General features: G+C 38.7%; 1 protein-coding gene across 1 annotated transcript in view; it reads right to left on the bottom strand.

Annotated features, from left to right (window-relative positions):
- Fam83b (family with sequence similarity 83 member B) overlaps positions 1-19,276 on the bottom strand; it is an 80,110-nt gene that overhangs the window by 12,386 nt on the left and 48,448 nt on the right. Inside the window, exons 3-4 of the mRNA XM_034508857.2 lie at positions 2,781-2,945; positions 2,060-2,184 (exon numbers count right to left, since the gene is read on the bottom strand). Of these exons, the coding sequence (XP_034364748.1) occupies positions 2,060-2,184; positions 2,781-2,945 (290 nt within the window). The remainder of the gene's footprint in view (positions 1-2,059; positions 2,185-2,780; positions 2,946-19,276) is intronic.

Genomic DNA, 19,276 nt, shown 5'->3' on the forward strand with positions numbered 1-19,276 from the left:
AGGCCTGTGTTTTCCTGATAAGCCTGCAGCTGGGAGCTGCTGCACACCGGTGGCTATGGTGACTGCAGAGTCCAGACATCGCTACAAATTCTGTATTGAATATAATGTTCAACATCAAGTCACAGAGTAATTGTGATGTGCTTAGATAAAGAATAGGATGTATACATTAAGTAAAGTCAATCTTAATTAAAATTCAATTTAAAACCATCTAAAAGTGTGTCTGAACAAATATATACATATATAATGAGACTTTAAAATGACTCATTAAGTTCAAGTACTAGTTGTAATTTCTGCACTTAACAAGTTTTCATTTGGAACTCCAAACAGTTACAAAGGAGAGAAGGAGGAAGGGAAGGAGGGAAGGAAGAAGGGAAGGAGGGAGAGAGAAAAGGAGGGAGGGAGGAAGGGGAGGAAGGAGTCTCCCTGAGCCTACAGCAAACACAAACAGAAAAGGAAAGTCTTAAGAGTAATCACCAATATTATTGTTTGGGGTATGAAATTACACAGAAATTCCAGGTAGTTTGTTCCACAGTCATGCTCATTTTATATAAACCAAGGAAAGTGCAAGATGAGTCGCTTTAAGCTGTTATTTCCTTCTGGAGACTTGCACTTATCACAAGGCTTTATAATCAATGGCCTGTTTACCTCCACAGAGCCGGCTTGTTCCCCTCCACTGCTCTCTGGGGTCTTCCTCATGGCGTCTATGATAGGCCTACAGCACCTTAGTGGCCTTGGCTTTAGAAGTATTAGAGTTTAATTTGCCTGTTTATACAGATTTACTATGTATCACGCCCAGGGATAATGCATTTCTGGACATCATTGAGCAGTTATGTGGCAGTGTTCACACTCCACAACAGCCTGACCAGATTGGGTTATGGTTCTGGCTTTGTCAGGTACCGAAAAATCCTAAGGAAGACCTTCTGGTGGGCTCCTCAAAGTGCTGAATTCTTTTTTGGGGGGTGTGGGGAGTAATTTTTTTTAACACATTGATTTGTTTCTATAGGTGTCTAATATATATATATATATATTTACATTTTATTCACCTATTTTTGTTGTGTACATATGTGTGGACATGTGTGCCACAGTGTATATGTGGATGTCAAAGGATACCTTGTGAGCATTGACTCTCACCCTAAGAGTCAAACTCAAAGCATCGGATTAGCAATGAACGCCTTTACAGGTTAAGTCATCACTCAAGCTCTTCTTTTGGTGTTTGAGACAGGATCTTGCTATACTCCTTCCTGAACTTGTACTCACTAGGGCTGGTACTTAACTTGTAGCAATCCTCTGACATGCTAAGGAATGGGGCATATATCACGAATGCTGGCTTAAATGACCATTTCTAAATTCATATTATTCATTACCTTTGTCAGAGTTAATTCACTTTTGCCGTGACGGGGTTGCAAAGCACCTTACATGTTAGCTGACACCCTTACTGTTTTGATGAAGAACCTGACTGAACCCAGGTTACAGGATTGCCCATGATAGTCACATGAGCAGCTTGGATAACACAAAGATGTTAGCAAGGTACAAGTCTCCAAATCTCCACATTATAGATTCTGAATCATTTTTCAATTTTTAAAAGGGATTAAAAAAAATGAATAATTATGTGTATGTATGTGTGTATGGGCATCTCCGAGTGGATATGCTTAAAATGAACACAATATTCTTTTTTAAAAAAGAAACATGAGTATATAAAGTGTTTAATCAGTAAAAACATGAAAAAATGATCATAATTGTATGAGAATACTCCCTGTTCCTTCAAGAATCTTTTACTTGAGTCTTACGAGCATAATTAACATTTTATTATATACATAGAATCTCAAACCCAATATCTATCAACTCTCTTGTTTCTTATTTCCATCCCAATATTTTAATTTTAAATTAAGTTTGTTCTATAACCAAATATTCCCTTTAACAAACACCACTAACATTTTTCCTTTAGAGTATGAACAAAATACTAATTTATTTTTTTCTATTAATAAGAATAGAAACTAGCAGAATAGGTTGCTCCCAAGTATTCTAACACAAAATATCATCTGCAACACAATATTCTTACCTGTAAGAACCATACATCACTTTCTGGCAGTCAACTAACAAAAATTTCTGTTCCATTTTTCCATGGAATTTTGCTCCTGTTTTTGAAAGATAATCTTGGCCTTTAACTGTCCGTACACGAATGTTCTGCAATTATATGGAAACATAAAGTAAAATTATATCTAGGAGCAGGACACTTAAAAAGTAAATAATGATGTAAGCCACACTGCAATTATTTCCATAAAATTAAATACTCAAGAAAAAGAACCATTTCAAAAATATACTTTAACACAGCTTCAATGGACATATGTTCTCTGTTTGTACAGAATGGTTTCATAAATGATATAAGATTTCACTGTGAGAAACACTTTCAGATTATAATAGCTTGGTGATCCTTCCACAAATGTAAACTGGATGTTTACCACTATGTTAATGGTGCTTGGACAAAGCCACGCATACCAAATTGTGGAGTCACTTGCCAGGGGTTTTAAAGTTGTGTCCATGAGCTAGAATCACTCCTGACTGCAGAGCTAGTGACGAAGAATGCAAAGGCACTCTCTATCCAGAAGCACATTCCAGAACAAACAGGGCTTCCACTCCTCCAATCACTGTTCTCTCTCCATTATTTTGTCATCTTCATTTTAAATATATTTGACTAATTTATCTTAACACGACTCAAATTTGACAAGAATGAAAAATGGTAAGCAAAAGTACATAAGGAAAAAAAAAAAGTGAATTCTTACCCTGAGACGTTGAATTTGAAAACCCTGTTTTTCAGTCATCGTTAGAAAATGATTAAAATTCGACTCATCAAGTAAAATGTATACAGATATTCCTCGAGTTGATGCCTCTACTATTTCTTTGAAAATATCCACATCGGTAAATATATCCATCACTATAGCAACCACCTGTTAAAGACAAAAATATGGGACAATTTTAGAAAATCAATAAAGATCAAAAAACTACTTAGCTTTGGTAGAAATCAAAGAAGATATAAAACAATTAAACCTATTATACAGATATGTATAAATACCTGTATCACTTTAAAATACATGATAATAAATACAAATAAAAATTAGATGTGTGCATTTCTATAACTTAGGCGACCTTCATATCAGTTTATGTTAATGAAAGTCTACATCTCAGTCAAATCTGCAATTAAAAGCAAATTCTAATATGATCTCCAGAGCTGGTTATCTGTGGGGCCGTGAAAGGATGGCTTGGTTTTTGATAGAAGCACTGGCTGAAATGCCTGGAGACCCTACAAGGAACAGAATACATTTCACTAGGCTCCCAGATTCCAGGCTCCTGACACATGGTCTAAGATCTCCATTAACCCATGCTTTTCAGTCACATGGGGCAATGTAGCTCCTCCCAAAGAGGTTTGTGTCACCTCCACAGGTAGAGGGTGTGACTACAGGCCTCAGGCCCTAGAGAGATTTCCATATTAATGAGATACCTAAAGGCCAGAGGGTGTAGATAATTCCTTTCCCAGACCCTCCTCCTTCCTCCCTCCTTATTTAAGTCAGGTCTGCTCTGACCTAAGTGGGGGTGCAAGCAGATTCATCTACCATCCGCCATGAAATAAAGCCTGTAAAAACCATGGACTTCCTCCAGTCTTTGGGGCCTGCAGTGGGGAACCATGGAGAAGGTCTCAACTACCGGTGTCTAATCTCCCATGGGGAGCTTCTCTGTGTTCCCCTGCAGAGGCCTGCCTCTTCAAGCAAGCTAGCCAGCAGCCTCCTTTCAGACAAGTGAGTAACCAAAGAATCCCTCCCTGCCAGAGCTGCCAGAGCTCTCCCTCTCGTTTCTGCTGCAGGCCAGCCAGCATGACCCTCATCTGTCCTTCTGTGGTTCCCAGCGACGGCATCTGGGAGCCCAAGGACAGACTACCAGCTCCCTGGTCAGCCATTGGCCTGGAGACCCCCCACTTAAGAGCCCTGCACTGCCACCAGGAGACTTCAGACTCCACGAGACTTCAGACTGAGTGAGAACTATTAGTGCCTGGGAGTGAGCCCACGCAGGCACCACATGGAGGAAACCCAGTCAAAAATCCCATCCCGTCCTTCTGCTTCTCTCTGGAGATGTGCCTTCCTGAGCTGCCTGGATGATGGAAGACGGACAGGACCCACAACTCTGCCTAACAAGAACCCACGTACCCGCGAGCTAATCATCCCCATAGTTATCAACCAAAGATAGTAAGGCAGTTTTAAATGTTTTTCTTAGAAGGCATCCAGTGAAAGGTGGGATTGTAGAAATTGTAAGAATGAAGGTGCTGATAATCTGGGTTAGAATGAAGGTGCTGATAATCTGGGTTACACGGTATGACTGAAGAAAGAAAGACACTGTGGAAGATTTATGTAAACGATTTATGCTTTCTCTCAGAGAAGGCTTTGAAAGGCTGGAACAGAAGCCTATCTAGGAAAATGGGAGAGAGAATTGAAGGAGATAAGGAATGGGAAGAACAGAGCTATACATCTACCATACCCAAAATTAGCATAACAGACGGAATTTGGGAAAATTAACCAAAGTAAGAAAATCAACAAGAAACAAAACAGTCAAATGTCAATGTGACTGAGAAAGAAATGCCCTAAAGAACAGCCACTGAATTGAAGGCATGTGGGCTGACTGTTGTGGGGAGGCAGGTGGCCAAAAGTCCTGAGAGTAAAATCCAGTTTGAAGAAAAGGATTGACTTAGCACTCACAGTGCCAAACATACTGACTGACAACGTGCAATGTGATGGGCAGTAAGACAACAGTCCCCACCCTTGTAAATCGTGCATTAACTCAAAGAAAGACATTGTTTGAGGGGCATGGAGAATCAGGTATAAGGGATCCAGAGCTGACAGAGCTGTGTGAGAAGCTCAGTACAGGGATTCCGATGATAGTGTCAGCATTAAACAAGGTGAAGCTGTTCATGTGGACATCTTGAGGAAGAGTCAGTCATGGAAGAATAAAATTATTTTTATTTACCCCTATACAACATTTAGGCAGAACAGTGAACCATTTCTGGATGGCCTGTAAAACATATTGTAATCAGGCTGTGGGGGGTTGACTCTCACTGAAGCGTCTCCCATTGCTTTCTTGTATGGATTGCTATGAGGGGCCAGAAGAGGACAGAGGCAAGAGAAGACCATTCCACCTGTCCTGAGAACATTCCTCATCATCTCAAGTGTGTGATAGCTTCAAATCACATTTATACATAGTGATTTATTTACTGTATTTTAATAAATATTTGATGACTATCAATAATAAAGTTTTTAAAAATTCATGTTTTATGAAACAAATTCTAAAATATGTTCCTGACATAGTCTGACAGCACATTTTTAGCTAGGAAAAAAGTTTAAATAAAGAAACACTACTGTCTAAAATGATATTTTAAAGTAGTATACATGAAGCCATTTTAATTTACCAGAGATTCTCATGTCACAAGTTATTTTAGGTTTTGAAAATGATTAAAAGCCCATACTATAAGGTTTTGTTTGCAAAAGTAAGACATAGTACACTAGATTGTACATCTTCAACATGCTTATCTAAGCCCAAGCAAGTCTGGCAGCTTCCTGGGCATCTGCTTTCTTGCCCTCACTCAGTGTTTGGAAGTTGTATGAGATTTACAAAGCTTCAACTGTGTTGGGGAAAGCAGGATAGAATGAGTTTTTCTGTACAGGATTAGTCTTGGCATGGAACACTGATCAGAAATGATGTGTGTCAACTTGACCTGAAAGTACTGTGTGCCCACTTATTCATTGAGCTGTAGAAAATGACCACAATGACTACATTTAACCAAAAAAAAAAAAAGTATAAATGTTATATTTAGATTTGATATGAAATATAATACAAAATATAAAAAGACAATATCTGGTCAATTTAATCCACTAGGAAAAAGTGTCTGATAGTAATATGTGTATATAAATGGAAAATATCTATTCTACAGACTCATGTGATGGAGGATTGTAAAGCCCACTTAATGAATGGCATTACAATAGTCATCTTTGTAAGTGCAGGAAGACATGAGCATTGTGTCTTAGATGCTGTTCTTCTGTTGTGAAGAGACACAGTGGCCAAGGCAACTCTTAAGAAAAAAGCACTTATTTTGGAGTATGCTTAAATTTTTTGAAGGTTAGTTCCTGATTATCATGGTAGAAGTCAGACAGCCATCGCACTGGAGTGGTAGCTGAGTGTTTTACATCCTGATGCACAGGCAGTAGATACACAGAAAGCCAAACCAGACCTTGCAAGCCTCAAACCCACACCCAGTAAGTAATACACCTCCTCAAACAAGGCCACATCTTCCAATCCTTCCCTGTTATTTTCCTTAACTGGAGAAGAAGCATTCATACATATCTGCCTCTGAGAGTCATTTTCATTCAAACCATAACACATGCATAGTGGAAAGCAGTAAAATAAAATTTGAAAAAATGGAAACTTGGACACATGTTGGAAAGAAAAGTGTTCACTATGGTGCAGAAGGTAAATGCTTGAATTTCTTCAGAAAAAAAAAAAAAAAAATGCTTCTTCCTGCCAGGATTTTCTGTTGAGTCTTGTGTCTCCTGGGTAACCTGCTAGCAACATGCTTGCACAGGACCTAGGTACGAAGTAAAACACAGCTGCACCTGCGTTAATGTTCTGTATTCACTTAGTTGCCACCACCATCAAAATGCTTCATTTAAAGGGATTCTGACTTCCCTGGTAATCACCTAAAGAGATACTAGAGGAGATATATGACATAAGAAATAAAATAATTTCTAAAGATAAAAAGATTGATGTGATTTTTTTTTTAAAAAAAGGTATTTAGAATAAAATCAAACATATCTTTTTATGTTTGAAAACTTTTAAGAACTGAGTAATGGAAATCAAGGGAAATGATCACTTAAGGGATATATATTTCTAAGTCTGTAAAAAGCTGTCAAAAGCAATGAGGTAATGGGTTTCGGAAAGCAAAATGAGGCTGATATGGTGAACAAATGTCTCTGGCCCTTATTCCTGCACAGCTTAAGTAAGAAATAATAGATTGTAACTGTACACCAACTACTTAGATTTGCTATAAATTAAATGATCTTGGAGAAGTCACTGAAATGACTATAATAAGTCAATTAGACTAGAGAAGACTTTACGTGTATTAAATTCTAAAATTCCACATCGCAGCAACTCTTTCCTGACCTTGTTAATGATGACCAAAATAATGCAAACAGGGCTTCTGTCATGAAATATGATAGAATGATAGCTTCATTCTCACAGACTGAGGCATAAAAATTAAATTATCCTAGAGGTTTTAGGAGCTTACTACTCAAATTTGATTTCTATATCACAAACCAAGCTTCATGTCTGTGGTCCAAATGATTTACAGTATTCAAAGAAACATATTTCATTTCTCTTTAACTGGGTAACAAGATACATTGTACACAGTTTACAAAAGTCTGAACTGTCGCTAATTAGCAAAAGTAAGAAGAATCTAGATATTGCATAAATAAAAGTCAACAGAATTGAAGGGCAAGCAAGCAGTATAGCAATAGCTGTGGCTTACAAACTGACACCTCTGTGTGGCAACTCAGGGGAGAAACAGCATTTCCCATATTCTTTGCATAATATCGGATTCAGGGTGCTTGGTCTAAGTGTGAGGGGTTTTGATTGTACCTTTATTTTACTCAAGCAATATAACCTTAGTGGGGACTTGAAAAGGAATTATGAGGAAAGGGAGAAGGGGAGTCGAAACAAAACTGCAAAGGACCCATAGTCCTTTCTTTAAAAAAATTTTAAAAATTCAATCATTTCATATGTTCTAATTTTTCCATACTTCTCCCAAATGGACGTTTTCTGAAACGTGGACTGGAAACAGTGCTTTGCATGTTCTATCAAAGCAACTGTGTCAGGGGCCTGTGAGAAAGCAGGAAAGCAGGGGGTGGGGGTGGGAATCCTGACCTGAAGACCCTCCAATTATTTTATACTAGGATAATGCAGCTGTCTGATGACATAGTCTGCCTTACACAACCTCATAGGGAACTCAGCGGAGAGGTAAAGGTAAGAGGGGGCAGGAACAGAGGAGGGAGCTCCAAAGCAGATTCTGCCCTACCAAAACTCAGTCAATTAAAATGCCTCCCACTGTGTGCAAGGCAGTGCTATAGGAATGTGCTCTAAATACAGCTCTCTTACTACTCACAAAATTCAAGTACAGTCGGATGGAAACCTTAAACAGAAGACCACAAAACGTAATACTTCCAGAAAAGAGCAGGCCAGAATTAAGTCAGAAACACAGATTGAGCAAGAGAGTTTGGACAACACCCCAAACTACAAATCAATTTTAAATAGTATGTTTTTAAGATACTGAATATGGCTTCGGTCCTCCTGTCTCAGTGTGTGAAAATGAAGCTTCATTTCATTCATTCATAATTCATAATATTCATTTCAGAGAATATTATATCACTAAGACAAGAAAACATACACCAAAAATTAAAACAAAAGATCCACAAAACGTTTGTACAACAAAAGTAATCAAATGGAAAAATAATATAAAATATGGGACACAGTACTTTTCAACTACATATCTGAAGAGGAACTGACATCTAGAACAGGTAGGGAACTCCAAAATTTAATAACAGAAAGACTCAGAGCCTGATCTTGCCAAGGATCAGTCTTGGTTTGGAGAGGGGTTGTGAGGAAGGGGTGTTTGGGAGTGGGGTAAACAAACTGGATTGAAGCTGGTGTCCTATGCTCTGCTTTCCAGCCTGCTTTCTCTCTGTTCTGCTTGCTTTCTCTCTTCTCTGCTTTCTGTGGAGATCTCCAGACAGCTCTCTCTCTCTATGTTCTGCTAGAGACAGTTCTCCGAGGAGTCCTCCCTTGATATTCTGAAAAATTCTCTGGATAGTGCATCTCCTGCAGCTCATAAGCCCAGTCTTTTATTTTACATATCAGTCCAGTCATTTACTCCAGGTTCCCTTTGGATTATCCTATGAATCAGCATTCCATGACCCCAGTCCCTTAATTCTTAGGAGACAGCAAGCACACATTTTCTTTTAACATTGCAAAAGAATTCAGAGCTCTGCCTGCCTCTTTAAGCACAGATACTAAGCTAGCTGGGTGAAACCCCATCCTGAAATTACCATTTTACCATATCTGGGGCTAACTTTGCTCTGTCCCAGGCAGACACTGAACTCAGGAATTTGCCTGCCTTTGTAAGCATAAACGAAAAAGATCTTTGCTGGTGGGATCTCCTGCGATCACCACCCCTAAGTCTCTTTAGCTCCTTTCTCAGTGTCTTTCTGAAATGTTGACTCATAGTGCAGCTGTGTTTGTTCCTTTAGATTTATAAAGCCCCTCATAGACCAGATTACATCCTTATATTTTGCATAGTTGAGAAATTGTATGTTTGAACTCATGTTTTAGAGTTCTCTTCCATAGCCTTAAGGGTTGTCCTGAAGGCCCCAGCATTTTCCATTTTGCTGAGATATAGCTACACCCTCAACTCCTGGACTTGTGCTGTTTCTAATTATCATTGAGTAGTGAACATTAACAGGGAGTTCATTCCTTTAAGGGAGAATGTAAAATTTGTACATTAGTATACAAACAAGCCTTATGGCAGCCATCAAAACTCATGGAGGCCCGTGTCTGTTAGCTCTGTCCCGGGGGCAGGAACCATGTCATTCTGTCCTCACCAAGGCCATGCTGGACCTGGAATGATCTAAAAGTAGGCAGCAGAATAGAACATCATTTACATGAAATTAATACAAGTATTTAACAGGTACAAAATAGTTAATAGGTAAAAATAAAATTGCAAAAGCTAATGGGTATAAAAACTACTCAACATGGGCTAGAGAGATAACTCAGCAATGAAAAGCACTGACTGCTCCTCCAGAGGTCCTGAGTTCAATTCCCAGCAACCACATGGTGGCTCACAACCATCTGTAATGGGATCTGATGCTCTCATCTGTCTGATGTTCTCCTTTGTCATGCAGGCATACATGCAAATAGGGTGCTCATATACATAAATAAATCTTTTTAAAAAAAACTGCTCAACATTACTATTGATCAAAGAAACATATTAAAACCACAATAAAATATTTCTTCACACCAATAGAAATTGCTACTACAAAAATATTAATCATAACAAGTTCTAAGAATACGGAGGAAAGAAACTCTTCCCCACTGCATACTCTTGGTGAGAAGGTAAGTCAGTATAGTTACTATGAAAAACACTGTAGCATTTCTTATTAAATTAAAAATGACTAAACTATAGAACTACCAAGGATTCCCAGAATGGGGAGCCAGAACACTTAGTAGAACATATGGACACAAAATGTTCTGTGAGTCCTCACCCAAGTTGGGGGGGGGGGGAGGTCTACCTGCATGGGACCCACAAGTGGCAAAAACTGAGGAAGAAGGGGGCAGACCATATCTAAGCAAGGATAATGCACCTACATACATAGGACCCACAATATTAGGCAGGGACTGTGGAAATGAGACCAGTGTTGACTTAGAGTCTGGTATCCAGGTGTGGAGAGCCATACTACAGAGTGACAAAATTGGGAATCAACAGGTATGCAGAACCCTGGAAAGTGACTCGGTTACTGCAGATATTTGCTGACTCAAGGGGAGATCAATGATGGTCCCCAAAGATCTAAATACAAGTTCAACAGAGGAAATCAACATTTCAGCCCTACCATGGCTTAGACCTCTCCTGAACATTGCAAATCCCAATACAAAAACTAAAATGAATAACTTGAATTAAGATAAAAGCGAGAAAGATAGAATAAGAAAGAAGGAAAGAGAGGAAAAAGACTCATCTAACACTAACTCCAAACACAAAAGTCCTGGTGCAGGAACAAAGGCAACACAGTAAGCAAGACAACTACATCCAAAACTGCACCAATCACATAGTAGTGGAGTCAATGATAGTGACTTAACACTCAAAGACTACAAACGAACAAAAACAAACATATTCAATCAACACAAGGACAGTATAAAGTATCCCAGGAGAACCAAAACAAACGGCTGACTAAAATAAGGAAGTCAATTCTGTTAGGCTGGCATCCATGCTCCTGCTCACTACAGCCCTACCCACACTGCAAAGCCCCCTGCCACCCAACACAGATGGCACCAAAACAATTGCTGTGGCACCAGCTCCCTCAAGACCAACCACAATGCACTCAAACCAGGACTTTATACAAAAAAAGCCAGCTCTTGCCTGACAGGGTCACCTTTTTTTCTTGCCTAGGACTCTTAAGTACTGGCTCTCTTGGGTCCCCCATGGGACTTCTCTGGACTGTGCCTTGGAACTAGTGAACCTTGACTGAGAGCTGCCCAATAAACCTGAGTTTATTTGCTTCCCATTCAGTCTCATCTGGTCACTTTGCGTCTCATATTTAAGATGTGAAAGTAGATTACAACAAAGAGAACTGCGGAAGCAAAACCAGGCTGAGATAATACAGGAAATGAAAACCTATGTGAAAAGCCTCACCAACAGAACACATCACGTGAAGAACAACGTATCAGGGCCTGAAGAGAAGACAGAGGTACTGGGTCATTCAGTCAATGAGAAAATTTAAAAATATATGAGTGGAAAATAGGAGAAATTTGGGTCTATGTGAAAGTAAGAAGTCTTTGAATTGTAGTAGGAACTTAAGAAAAAGAGGAGGAGGAGAAAGAGGAAGAAGAAGAAGAGGAGGAAGGAAGAAGGAGAAGGAGGAAAAAAGTAAAAGGTAGAAGGAGGAGGAAGAAGAGGAGGAGGAGGAGGAGGAAGAAGAAGAGGAGGAGGAGGAAGAGGAGGAGGAGGAGGAGGAAGAAGAAGAGGAGGAGGAGGAAGAGGAGGAGGAGGAGGAGGAGGAGGAGGAGGAGGAGGAGGAGAAGGAGAAGGAGAAGGAGAAGGAGAAGGAGAAGGAGAAGGAGAAGGAGAAGGAGAAGGAGAAGGAGAAGGAGAAGGAGAAGGAGAAGAAGAACAGCAGCAGCAGATTAATGCCAAAGGCCCAGGAAAGTATTTTCAATAAAATTATAGATGAATATTTTCCAAAGACATGGCCATCCAGATTCAAATATTTCTCACAGAGGATTCTATCTCATCAACAGATGGGACCCAGTGAGTCACAACAACAACCAGATCCAAACAGGTGAAAGCAGAGCTTGTGAGATGGCTCCGTGGGTTAAGGTGCTTGTCACCAAACCTGATGGCCTAAGTCCAATACCAAGAACCCACATCATCTCACAATCTTCCTACCAGAAGTATACACAAGGAAACTAAATAAGCTTCTCAGGCATTTGTATTTCCATGTTTACTGCAACACTATTCATAACAGCTGGGGGGTGGGCAAATGAAGTGTTCAATAACTGATACATTTAGAAAGAAGGGGTGATACTATAAAAAGTGGAATACTACTTAGCCCCTAAAAAGATGACATTCTACTACTTGTAAAACATGGATGGACTAGAGATCGCTATATTAAGTGTGTAAATCAGAGACAAAAGTACAAAAATACTTCAGGGTTTCACTCATATGCAGTGTGATGGTTTTAAAAAAAATGACCATCATCTACTCAGACACTTGGTCCCCAGTTGGTGGCATTGTCTCAGGAGGCTATGGGAAGGCACAACTTTGCTGGAGGAAATATGTCACTGGGGATGAACATTAAAAATTCAGAGCCTTGACCCACTTATCGCTGGCTCTATGTATCCTATGAATGGACAGAAATGGAATGTCTCGGCTTACTGTTGTAGCTGCCTGCCTCCATGCCTCCAATACCTTTACAGACTTTACTTCAGAAGCAGTAAGCTAAGGCAAACCCTTCTTTCTCTATATTGTTTTTTGTCATAGTCTTTTATCACAGCAACAAAAAGCAGGTAATATATGCAGAATCTAGAGCAGTTAGCATCACAGAAATGTGAGTAGTGGGAACTGCTATTCCCTCAGGAATGCAGAGGGAGGAGGAGATGGAGAAGGTGGGAGCAGTGTGTAGTTTCTGTGTAGACAGGACTGAGGATTGCTAATATGCTACTTCATGGTGCTGTCACTAGAAATATGATTATGTACTCTACATTCTCACAAGGAAGGTATTTTTAATATTTTCATCATGATGAAGTAATAATCAATGCTGAGTTTAATTTGATATTATCTTGTATGCATCACACAGTACTTTATTAAGATGTACAAGTTTGTGTCTAACAGTTCAAATGGATAATTTCAAGAATTAAGAAGTAAGGATTATTGCTGAATAACTGAAATTCTAATACTGTCTTCTCAGAAGTGCTGGGCTAAAGAATGAGGGCTGCGTTTACTCAAATTCTAGGAGCACATTAAAACATTAGGAGAAAGCTGAGTTTGTTTGCACACTCAAAAGCAATCACTGATGCCACCATTAAATCCTGACACTCTTGTGACCCTTCAAAGCCAGTACCCATTACTGTGTTCTAATATTTCAAGGTGTACGAGAGGAGAGGGCAAAGGCAACTGTTGTTTGGTAGCAACATCTTACTACAGAGCTCACGAACCCCAGGGCCAATCTTACATACGTTTTGTAAACTTTGATTTAAATTTCATTATTAAATGTGTCAAGCCTACAGAAAAACCGAAAGAACACATTTGTAATCTATTACTAATATTCTTTAATATTATATTTTACTTAATTTTGCAGATAATTAGCACGACTTGGAATCAAAACTTGGAACCCTCATAGAAGCAGGAGGAGGGAAGATGCGATGGGGGTGTCGGGGGGGGGGAATGGGGAAAGGGGATAACATCTGAAATGTAAATAAATAAAATATACAAAAAAGATCAACGTGGTTATTAACTATATTTTTCAATGAGGCTTGAAGAAAAGGCATAGAGTAGCTATGTAAGTTAATGTGCTAAAACAGATCATTTTTAGAGACTAGAAGCCATTTGTTACAACTAATAAATATTTTTTACTTAATTGCTTGTTGCTTAGTTGCACCAGTGATATATTAAAAAGAAACTTATTATGTAGAAAATAAACACATTGCAATGAATATTATTTTAAATCCTTAATCTAAACAAACAACAAAAAAGTTTTTAAATTATGACCAATGTATATAAACATAACACTGCGGTGAGAAATTATTAGAAATGAGATGTGTGAATAGGTTATTATTTAAAAGCAGAAAGCTTAAAAATTCATTTTGGAGTTGTGTGAAAACTTTGTGTAAAATATTTATGTTAGATTATATAATAATTCATTTCCAAAACCAGGCTGCATTTCTTCAGATATACCTAGCTTTTGAGGTAAGTATATTTGGCAAATACCAAATGCTGTTAATTTTGTTGGGATGCAGGGTATAAATATCATGTCTCCTCAAGCAGCACAGTTATATAAGGCATCAATTCATAGAACTATGAAGCACCATGTCACTTATAATAAAATCATAATCAATTGACCACAATTTGCATGTAGCTAATTTTCTCTGTATTTTGCCCCACTCCTTGATCATCTCCTGTATTATGTTCACAGCATCAGCTTTCCTAAAATGCGTGTGGCTGGGCCTTGAAAGCAAATCCCCTGTGGTAAAGAACAGTTGCCTTCATAGCTAGGAAACATGGGGAACAGTTTTCAGGAGACCATCAAACTGAACTAGACAAGTTTTTCCATGCTACACAGAACAGTAACTGAATACTCCTGCCCACCATTCCAGTTTCTTAAGTATTTTGAATACGTAATGCTAGTCACTCTATAGGCAAACAGTACACAGGCAGAGGACACAGCAAACACTTTGAGCTAAAAGCTGCATTTTGTACTCAGTTGCAGCTTCAACTCTCGGGTCTTCAAGATCATAATTAAAATCTTGCCGTCTAGCTCTGAAATTTATTTCACACTGAGAAAATTATAAAATATAACTATGTTCTTTCAACTAGTTCATAAAAACTGTTTATGGTTGAAGGGCTTTTATTTTCTTTGTTATATATTCTACATTTAATAACCACACCAACAAAAAAGTGAATAGCATGCATTCCAAATGTTTTCATTATATTGGATCAAACTGTTTTATTAAAAACTATTAGAGAAATTGTATGCCTATTTACATTGCTTTTCATTGGTATTCTACATTTATGTCATTTGAAAGTTAATGATATATATAAACAACTAAGAGCCACAGTTAAGCCATAATAGGGGAGAGGCGCATTATTAAAGAGGAGAGCAAATGAAAAGGACAGGTTGGAGAAGGAAATCTATATAAAAATTATCTTGCAGCAGTAATCAAATTTGGTTGCTTCAGCAATTTAAAATGCAATTTGAGAACTTAGTTAACATCTGAGTGAAAAATCCAAATGGTGAATAACTTCAATTTTCGTACATATGCACTAATACCACTTTAGAACTTAGATCTATTCTTCCTAGCAAAATTCAACTTGGAATCTCAATTTGGTCAAGCAGAGTATTTTTGAGGCAATTATAATATGCCTGAAATTTAGGTTATTTGAGACTTGGTTGGCAAATAAATCAGAAGGTGTAACAACAATGTATAGATACTCTTTAAAGCATTGAGAAGTCAGGGAAGAGGAAAAATTATTCAAATGACTAAAATGTGAAGCAGTGTGGGGAGAAACCTACCCTTTAGCTTGGATTATTGAACTGCTTAAATACAATGGTAAGACTGGAAACTCTGGAGAATTAAATACCTGATAGGCTGGATCATTTTCAATAATTTAGTTTTAAACTAAACTACAATTAATGAGCATGTAAAAAAAAGATTCCACTTCCATTCATAAAGTGATTACAAAGTTCAGAGAGAAACTCACTGCTGTTACAAACCTAATACTATGTAAGATTTCTTTTTGTTTATTTTTACCATTGAATGCAAACCACACATGTAAAAGACAGGGCATTTTTCTTAACCTCAGAAAGCCAAGTAAGTGCTAGTAACATTCTTAAGACGTGAAAAACATAAAAGATACTTCTAAATTCACCACGCACCATGTACCATTCCCCCTACCTTCCTCTCCTGAGCATGTAGATTCTATTAAGAGCAAAATACATTGAAAAGGCAAACATATCCCTAATTTCTCAGAGAATATTTTTTTCACTTTTATCTTGGTATGCATTCATTTTTATATGGGTAAAATCATTTTATATAATGCTGTGTGCTATGTATTTATCATTATAAGGCATTTTCTTCTCATTAAAACTGTTGTAATGATCATACATAGACAAGACTTTTCCTCCAAGGCACTGTGAAGAATGCAGTCTGCAAATAAAGATGAGTACAAACCTATGGCAAGTATGCAGATCAGAGCATTGAACCTAATTGCACAGGAGAGTCTGCTGTTCCAAGTTCTGGAAGAAATCCAAATTTTTCTAAGAGCTTTCATAGTTGAGACATTTATGAAAAATCCTATCTGCAGACATGCATGCATTATTAACAAAGCCCTGAGAGAGAACTCTGATGCTTGACCAGGAAGAGGGCAAAGAAAAACAAATAAATCTAAAGTTAAATAAATCTAAATAATACATAATTCTCATTCCCTCTCTGACTGGTGCCTCCCACTGTACAAGTTCCTTCACAGTAGGAAGACAAGTCCCAAGGAAAGTGATGTTTGGGCTTCTAAATCACAAAGGGCAGAGACAGGTAGGTAGGACATCGATCCCATCACAAGGCTGGGGAGAGAATGTAGAGAAACATACATTGTTGTGAACAAGTGATTGTGAGCAAGTGACAGGCAACAGTGATAGTTAGAAACCAGCTGGTAAAAACTTGACAGTCAATGGGAGACGGAGGCCTGGAAGGAGCATGTGTGCCCAGACAATGTCCAGATTATTAGAGTGGGATGACAAACAACTGTGAAGCTGTCAGTGACAGAAATATACAGATTAAGTGTTGGGGAAACAAGTTCGGCTTTGAGTCTGTTAAGGTTCAACCATCTATGATCCAGGCAGGTAGGCATCCTTATAGCTACTTGGGATTAGGGAAAAAGCTGTTAGCCTTGGTTTTAATATTAGCATGTGTTACATAAGATAGTAGGTTTCATCCTGATCTTCTCACACATGTGTATGATACATGTTGATAACATTTACTCCTCCTCACCGTGTCCGTGCCCAGATTCAGTCTCCCACTGCTATCCACTTCATGGCACACAGGCTTCTTCCATTTACAAAGTGTGTGTGTGTGTGTGTGTGTGTGTGTGTGTGTGTGTGTGTGTGTGTGTGTCTGTCTGTCTGTGTCTATGTGTGTCTGTGTATGTGTGTCTATCTGTGTGTGTCTGTCTATGTGTATGTCTTTGCAAGTTTGTCTGTCTGTATATCTGTTTACCTGTCTGTCTGCCTCTCTCTCTTTCTGTATGTTTCTGTGCATGTGTGTCTGTCTGTTTCTGTTTGTCTCTGTCTCTCTGCCTCTTTCTCCATCTCTCTCTCTGTCTCTCCCTGTCTCTCTGTCTCTCTTTCTGTCTCCTGTGTGTGTGCATGCAGATCCCTTGGCACTGGAGTTATTATACACCATCTGATGTGATTCTGAAAACAAACTCACCTTTTCCAGAATAGCAAATAGTCTGAACCAAGTCTCTCTGACCTCCTTCTACTACTTTCACTAGAAAGGGGACACAGTATTTGTGTACCAGAATCTGAGGTCTCCAATTTTTTACCTATCTATTGACTACTTAAAAGTAATATACAAAATAATGTGGATTTTTCAATGCATTTTGGAATTACTACAATCTAAATGCCTTTCTTCTAGGTTTAATACTAGTGCAGTCTGAATATGAACTCTTCCCTACAAACTCCTATGTTTGCACAACTATTCCCCAGTTAGTGGCAATGTCTAGAAAGAAAGTGGACCTTTTTTAGGAAGTTGAACCTTGCTGGAGGAGATAAGTCACTGAAGGAGGCAGTGACATTGTGTGGTTTGGGATCCACTCCCTGTTTGCTGTGCTTCCCAGTTTTGGATACAATGTGAGCATCTGCCCCAATGCCTTCCCCACCATAGTGTACTGTATCTTTTAAATTATGAACCAAAATAAACTATTCCTCTCTTATATGGCTTCTCATTGGGTATTGGCAAAGGCAGTGAGGAAAGGAACTAAGACAGAATATTGGGCCAGATATGGAGCAGTTGTGACAAACCTGGCCATGTGGCTCCTAATCACTTTGAACTGGTTTATGGATAAAATGTGCAAAAGTTTGGAACTTTGGGCTAGGACAGCACTCAAGCTCTGACAGTAGAGCAAAATGGACCATTCTAGTGTGATTTTCGAAGACAAATTGCTGAGAAAACTACACAGTGGAGGGTCCTCTCATGATGTTTCAGACAATTTAAATTTAAGTTAACCAACTAATGGCTTTACTGGAACAAGTTTCCAGGCGGGACAGCATGCAGGTTGTGCATGATTACGACACATTACTTTTTATTCACCTCTACCATATAGAAGAGTGTCAGAAAGGTTTAAAAAAAATGTTTCATTTTCATTTTGAGGAGGAATAGAGCAGGGCAAGGTTAAAGCTGTATGTTGCCGACATACAGCTGCTGAAAACAAGTTTGAGGTTTACAGAGACTATCCATCCCATTGAAAAAGAAATCTACTTTGTGCTGGGATAATAGAGGACAATACGAAAGTTGCCTGATGGCAAAATCCAACATAGCAAAGACTCTAGTTTGTGAAAAGAAAAACGTATCTGAAAGGAGAGCCTAAACAGAGAATTCAGCTTCAGAGGTTACTTGATCAAAAATGAACATTTAGGGAACTGATTTTTCTGATTCAGACAACCAACGCACTGAGTCACTGCAGCTATGGCCCAGAGTACACAGACTCCACCCAAAACTTTAATGAGAATTTCATAGCATCACCCCTGTGGCACTATTTTTTTTTTCAGTCATAAAAGATGAAAGATTGTGGGGGGTAGGAGACAGACATCAAACTGTGGATCTAGAAGGCCTCTCAGGCCAGGCAAAATGTAGATATATTGGAATCTCTATTAAACTTTAGCCTTAAGAAGATATTTCACGAAGCTGTGATCATGAAGCCTGGAACTCAGTTGAGTCTTCATGATTTTGGAGACATCAGGATTGCAGGGTATCTACCAAGGGAAGCTATAAATATGGAGTGGAGCTGGCTCAAGAGAGGGGCTGTATAAGGAGCTAGAGGTGGTAGCTGGGAACAGCCCAACCCTTCTGGAGTCCAGGGATCCCAGTTTTACTTCCAGTTGCTGGAGACTGTAGGAATTCAGTGTTTACCCAGCTGGATTTTGGTCTTGCTCATTCTGCTCATACCCTCTGATTCTCCATTTGGAATAAGGATTATTTTTTTCTTTTCCTA

Source organism: Arvicanthis niloticus, chromosome 7 (assembly GCF_011762505.2).
Source record: "Arvicanthis niloticus isolate mArvNil1 chromosome 7, mArvNil1.pat.X, whole genome shotgun sequence".
Taxonomy (NCBI): domain Eukaryota; kingdom Metazoa; phylum Chordata; class Mammalia; order Rodentia; family Muridae; genus Arvicanthis; species Arvicanthis niloticus.